The sequence below is a fragment of the Tupaia chinensis genome, unplaced genomic scaffold (genome assembly GCF_000334495.1).
Source record: "Tupaia chinensis unplaced genomic scaffold, TupChi_1.0 Scaffold143624_1, whole genome shotgun sequence".
Lineage (NCBI taxonomy): Eukaryota > Metazoa > Chordata > Mammalia > Scandentia > Tupaiidae > Tupaia > Tupaia belangeri.
The window spans coordinates 220,570-226,789 of record NW_006203472.1 but is presented as its reverse complement, the minus strand read 5'-3'; the positions used below and the strand labels follow the sequence as shown (position 1 = coordinate 226,789).

The window sequence follows — 6,220 nt, the reverse complement described above, 5'->3', positions numbered from 1 at the left end:
TGGCCGGCCATGCTGCACTGGCGCGAGTACTCGGACAGCGTGGCACAGCTGCAGCTTGGCCTGCCTGGCTGGGCACACGTGGCCATGTCTGCCTGGCAGCTCAGCACGAACGGCTCCTTGGGCACGGTGCACTCCGAGGACACCAGGGCCAGCAGGTGGGTGCAGATCCGGGCCTGGCAGAGGGCCAGTGGGGGTCACGGGTCAGGCCCCACCCCATACTCTGCTGGGGACTTGGCTGTTGGGGTGAGCCGTCACTGGCTTCATAGACCCCGCCAGACCTGTGGTCAACCCCGCTATGGCCTCACGTACGTGCTGGACCTGCAGGATCAGGGGGCTGGGGATGGCCTCGTAGGCACAGATCTCGTTGGGGTCATCCAGCTTCTGGAGGGCAGCATACTTGTGGGGCTCCAGCAGTTTGCCTAGGGGCGTGGGAAGGGGGAGGGTCAGCACTGGGCTGGGCCAGTGGACGGGGCCCAGCCCAGTGCCCACCGCCTACCGTCCTCGCTCAGGAACTCGTTGGTTGTCTTCCCGTCGAAGTTCCCACACAGCCCGCACATCTGCCCCATGTACTTCCTCTCCACCAGGACCTGTGGGCGGGATGGACGCTGCTGGCCCTCCGGGGGCTGGGGGCCGCTCCCAGGGCCCAGAGCACCCCGTCTGCCCACCGTGCTCCGCCTTGGATGTTGTGGCTGATGGCCTCTGCTCTCAAGGAGAGGGAGAGCCATGAACAAAGCACAGACCTGGCCCGGGCTGCTGGCCCAGTGAGCTCTGCTTTGCAGGAAGGGCCTGGCTATGTTGCAGTTCAGGCCCTCAGCAGGGACTGTGGGCCGGGTGCCCCCTTGGGCCCTGCTCGGCCCCTGGGCCGTGGCTCAGGCCCGTCCTCACCATGAGGTGGGCGTCTGGCCCCCATATGACCACCAGCTCCAGCTCCAGCTGCCTGGCCACCAGCCGCACACTCTGGCCAAAGGGTGTGATCTGCAGTCCGTTGCTGGTGTAGGGGAGGTGGACGACCCTGTGGGCCAAGAGCAGTCAGTGGCTACCCGCTTGGCGCTTGGCTGCCCAGCAGGCCCAAGGCCTACCCGATGTCCCTGATGGAGATGGTCGCCTCGTTCACAGTGACGACAGAGGCCCCCAGCTCCACGATGACCCGTGAGATGTTCCCGCCTGGTCCTCGCCGCAGCTGGACACTGAAGGTGGGCGAGGCGTCCTTGCAGGCGGCTGCAAAGATGTAGTTGCAGGTCCCCGAGAAGTCGTACAGGTGCTGGTCAAAGGTGGAGAAGTGGCCGGCTCCCCACGTCGCACACCAGCCCTTGTCTGGAGCTGCAGAGACGGTGCAAGCTCGTACCCCGGCCGAGGGGTCTGGACTCTCCTCCAGGGGGTGGGGTGGTTAGAGACCTGGCCTCCTCATCCCCAGGCCATGCTCCAGGCCCACCCACTGTAGACTGGGGTCCGCCCCCTGCCCCGTGCCTTACAGGAATGCAGGCCACCCTTGTCATCAGTGGGGTCTCTCGCACCATCGGCCTCGTCCTCGGAATCTGTAAGACACAAAGCTGCAACTCAGTCTCCCTGTTCCTAGCACAGGTGCCCCCTACACGGGTCTGGGCCAGGCAGGGCTCACTGCTTAGCTGAGCACCCACAACACCTGTCTCTTCTGGGTCAGGGCCCTTGGCTTGGAGCTGGGGCGCGGCACTCCCATTACTGGATTCCTCACGGAAACCTTGGACCACGGGCACCCGAGTGAATCTGAGGCGGTTACACTATCACGTGTGTCCCCATGTGGCATGCTTCGGGCTCTAGGCCCCTTCCTTGGGCACACTGTACACCGGGTACTCCACACAGCAGGACGGTGGCCGCCAGGTGCTCTCACCTGTCTGTGGAGAATCCTTCGGTCTCTGGAGGCCTGGGTTGGCAAAAGGAGTGTCATCCAGACCTGCATGGACAGAACTTGTGGTCAGTGTTGGGAACCCCCCACCACGGCCCTGACAGCTTCTCCCACCTCTGCAAAGCAGCCACCTCACTACCCTGCCTGTGTGACTTCTGCCCCTGCTCTGGCTGCAAACAGCACTCAGCTTGTTAGAAGTGAGAGGACTTGGGACCAGCAGTTGGTATAGTGGCTATGTTGCTGGACTCCCATGTAGTCGACCGTGGTTCAGGTCCTGGGTCTGGTGGCTTAAACTCATGCCAGGTGCATATGTGTGTGCGCCCACGATCCCGAGACGAGAATGGAGGAGAAGGGATTGCAGCGTAGCCATCCCCCCTGGGGGGTGATTTCTTGCTTTCTGTTTCTCTCTTTCTGGCAAGTACATGCACCCTATAGCAAAAACAAAACATAAAAGCCTCTCCACAAAATAAAAAGTGGGAGGTCTTGGGACCAGCAGATGGTGTCGCAGTTATGTTGCTAGACTCCCACATGGCCGAACACAGTTTGAGTCCCGAATGGGGTGACTTAAAACTCACGCTAGGCATGTGCGCATGTATGCCCAAGATCCTCGGAAGAGAATGGAAGAAAAGGGACTGTGTCATGGCCATCCCCCCAGGAGGTGATTTCTCACTTTCCCTCTTGCTGTCCCTGTTTCTCTCTCTGGCCAGTGCATGACCCTATGGCAAAACCAAACCAAACCAAACCAAATCAAACTAAACCAAAAAAGCTCTTAAAAAAAATAAGTGGGAGGTCCATGACTCAGCGCGGGTGCAGGCTTTAACAGTGGCACACGCTGGCTGCTAGGCCTGAGCCTGGTGCCCCCACTTCATTCTTCACACACTCCACCTTCTCTCCTTGCTCTCTCATTCGTTCATTAGTTCAGGATGTCTGCATAGAGCTCCTGTCCTGTGCCTGCCACAGGGCCACATGCTGAGGACACAGTGCCATAGTGTGGCCCCTCTGGGGGCCTCCCATGAGCTCTAGGAAGGCAAAGTGTACAACACACACCCCTGCATAATCAAAAGGCTGATAAGCACAGGGGGATTGTGTGCAGAGGCTGCCATGCATGGGGAGGGGATGGGAGGGCCTCCCTGAGGAGGTGGCATATTTGCAGGGCCCCAAGGGTGGGGAGGCAGCAGCCCTGGGGCACTCTAGCCTGTTGGATGGCCAGTGGCTGCAGGGAAGGATAGCAAGGGCCTGCAAAGACTGGGAGGTGGGCAGGGAGCAGAGCTGGCTGGGGTTCCCTGGGGAGGCGTGGACTCTGGCCCGGTGCTGGCCTTAGGGCAGGTGCACCCTGAGACACTGGACTCTCTGGTCCTGGAGGTACCTGCCTGCCTGCCTGGCTCCAGCTTTGGCTCATTCCCCAGATGTGCCAGGCACCCTGGGGCTTGTCAGAGAGAGCCCAGGTCCAGGGCACACGGGCCATTACCGAGAAGACCAGGGCCGACGGTGAGACGCCACATGGACCCGAAGCCTTAATGGGCCTGGCGGGAGGGCGAGGGCAAGGGCAGTGGGCATGGCTGTGCTGGGAGAGGGTAAGGGCTGACCCTCTGCCTGGCCGCCCATCTCCTTGTGGGGTCTGCTTCGAGAGGGCAAGGCTCCACGGTGAGCTCTCCCTGCCTTTGGCAGGCTGCCACTGGGCTCTGCTTCTTTCCTCCCTGGCAGCCTCCGGGACAGCTTGCTGCTGGGTCCTGGACTGTGGTGCCACTGCCAGGGAAATGCCCTCATAGCGTTGGTCACAGTGACTTCGGGAGCAGGGCAGCAGGAGGGTGGGGAATGGGGTGCCCCCCCCGTACCCACATGGAGACTTCATGCACCTTCTTTGAGCCCTGGCCCCTGCCTGTGTGCTCTGACACACAGCTCTGTCACACAGCTCGGGGACGTGCCTGAGAGCTGCCAGGCAGATGACCCAGTCTTGTGGCTCCCCACCCTACCTGCTGGATGCACACTGGGCACCCCCAAAGACCTCTGTGGCTCAGAGGGTCTGCTCCTGCCCCCTCCCCACCTGAGGACCCCATGCCGAGTTTCTGGAAGGAGCTGCTGCCCCTCCCTGTTACTGCTGGGCACCAGTGCTGGGCGTCTGAGCAGCGCCAGGGCGCAGGGTGCGTCCTGCCTCTTGTGGGTGAGGAGAGGACTCCAGGTGGGCCTGGTGACTCCTTGGGAGGCGGTAGTGAGTGACTGGATGTAAGAAGGCTGTGGCCATGGCTGGACACACGTGGTCCCCTGTGACCACGAGGTCGTTTCTGCTCAGCTGCACCCGGCTTGTACCCGGCTTGTACCCGTCTTCTGCTGTGCTTATCCCAAAGGGGAGGAGGGGTCTCCAGCTCTCGCTCAGGGCAGGACAGCAAGCTGGCCAGGGCCGCCCCTCACCCATCCCCCTCTGCAGGATCCCATCTTGTGGGATCTGGGGAGTCCACCACCTGTAATCCCTGGGCCAGCTCATTCTGTGGGGATGGAGCCTTGATCAGCCTTCTCTGGCCAAGACCCTCTGTGACCGTGGTTCCACCTTTCCGGTGGGATGGTGACGATTGGGGGCCCGGTCATGCAGAGAATGCAGGTCCCTCTCTGGCCCCGTCTTCGTCTCTGGCTCCTTCCTGGGTGCCCCATGGCTGTGCCTGGTGCACCCCCTACAGGTGCTTCCCCTTCCCCTCACAGGCAGCCCCCTCCCCGGAGAGCTCTTGCTGTCGCCCTCCCAGAACCAGCTGCCCGGGCTCTGTCTGGACAATGACCCGTCCCCCCAACTGGAGGCACCTTTGAAGACACTTCTGAGGCCCCTGCGTCACGGCCCCTGCGGCCCGGACTGTCTGAGCCTCCTGCCGTTTGGCCCCGTGGCCACCCCAGCCTTTCTCAGCCCGTGCACTGGCTCTTCCTTTTGCACGCTTGACAGCCCTCCCACCCCTGTGCTTTCCGGGTTGCTCTGGCCCACCTCAGGACCTCCCTCTGCACCGCACAGTCCAGGCCCTCTGACCCTGCCAACCCCGGGGCCTTTGCAGAGCTGTCACTCCAAGAGCTTCTGCTAAGATGATGGACAGAAGCCTCGCCCCTGTGCCTCATGGCGCAAGACCTGGCAGCTCCCTTGACCCTGAGCCCTGAGCTGTGGCCTGTCCACACCTCCCACTCCTGGTTCTGGGTCTGTCACCACAGAGACCCAGGATCTGCTCTGCTGCTGGGCCAGCTCCAACCCCTCCTGCCACCTGTCCCTCAGCCCTCATGTGAGGGGTGCAGCCAGAGGAGGGGCTGGGCAGGGTCCCAGTGACAGATCAGAAGGCAGCCCTGGGTGGGGCTCAGATCTGCCCCTGAGTGAAAGGCAGAGCCTGTGGGTGAGGGTGGGGCGGGCTCAGTGGGCAGCAGCCGGCCTGCGGGATGCACTGCACCCCGGGTCTGAGGCCCACACAGCGCTGCAGCCCCTAGGCTGGGCTCCTAAGGCTGTGCTCTACTTAGCCGTTGTCAGCCCAGGAGGCCTCCTGGATTGCTGAGGAGGGGTGGCAGGCCAAGGACCGAGGAAGAAGCAGCTGGTCCCTGGGAGCGCAGAGCCTGGCCTTTGGGCAGGCATTGCCCCTGTAGGGTAGACAGGGAGGGGGAGGGCCTGGTGCCCATGGCCAGCAAGAGTGGGCTTCCCCTGTGGCTGCAGCGGGCAGGGGCGGGGCAGGACGGCAGGCTGCCTTCAGCTGGCCCCTGGAGGGCATTTGGCAGAAGATCCTGGGCATCCATCCTGGGGGGCAGCTGTGCCGAGCAGCGAGGCAGGCCCGAGCCTGCGTACACCCAACGCGCTTCCCCTCCTCCAGCCCTGCGGCAGCTGCTTGGAAAACACTGCCCTCTGCGCTGACGGGCACTCTGAGGCCCGGAGCCCACCGCGGTGCCTGCTCTGTTCACAGACTCTGGACCTGGTAGAGCTGTGTTCTCCTGGGGTTTGACTCCAACGCCCACAAGCCTCTGTGGGTTGTTCCAGGGCTTGTCCTTTGCTCCCTACACCCCTTCTGGCTCTCTTAGGGCCCAGGGCCAACCAGAGAGGGGTGATCACCAGGCCCGGGCGCCCCACACACCCGCGTCGGGCTGTCCTTGGCCGCTGCTCCAGACCACGGTCCTTCCTCCCTGGCCACTACGCTCAGCTCACAGGAAGGTGGACAGGGTGGAGTGGGAGCCTCACTGTCCCTGGGCCCCGAGGGGTGAGGGACAGCGAGCCCCTCCCAGCCCCTGGTCTTGATGCCCTGAGGCTGCTGCACACTTGGGCTCTGCAGACTGGGCTGGTCACGAGCCGAGGAGGGGCCTCGGGGCCTGGGCTACCCCTCAGCCTCCCAT

At 63.1% G+C, this 6,220-nt stretch overlaps 1 protein-coding gene across 1 annotated transcript in view; it reads right to left on the bottom strand.

The window, feature by feature from the left end:
- MUC6 (mucin 6, oligomeric mucus/gel-forming) overlaps positions 1 to 6,220 on the bottom strand; it is a 26,721-nt gene that overhangs the window by 19,287 nt on the left and 1,214 nt on the right. The window contains exons 2-8 of the mRNA XM_027766683.1: positions 1,868 to 1,930; positions 1,473 to 1,535; positions 1,080 to 1,320; positions 886 to 1,012; positions 497 to 587; positions 310 to 419; positions 4 to 173 (exon numbers count right to left, since the gene is read on the bottom strand). Coding sequence (XP_027622484.1) covers positions 4 to 173; positions 310 to 419; positions 497 to 587; positions 886 to 1,012; positions 1,080 to 1,320; positions 1,473 to 1,535; positions 1,868 to 1,930 — 865 coding nt within the window. The remainder of the gene's footprint in view (positions 1 to 3; positions 174 to 309; positions 420 to 496; positions 588 to 885; positions 1,013 to 1,079; positions 1,321 to 1,472; positions 1,536 to 1,867; positions 1,931 to 6,220) is intronic.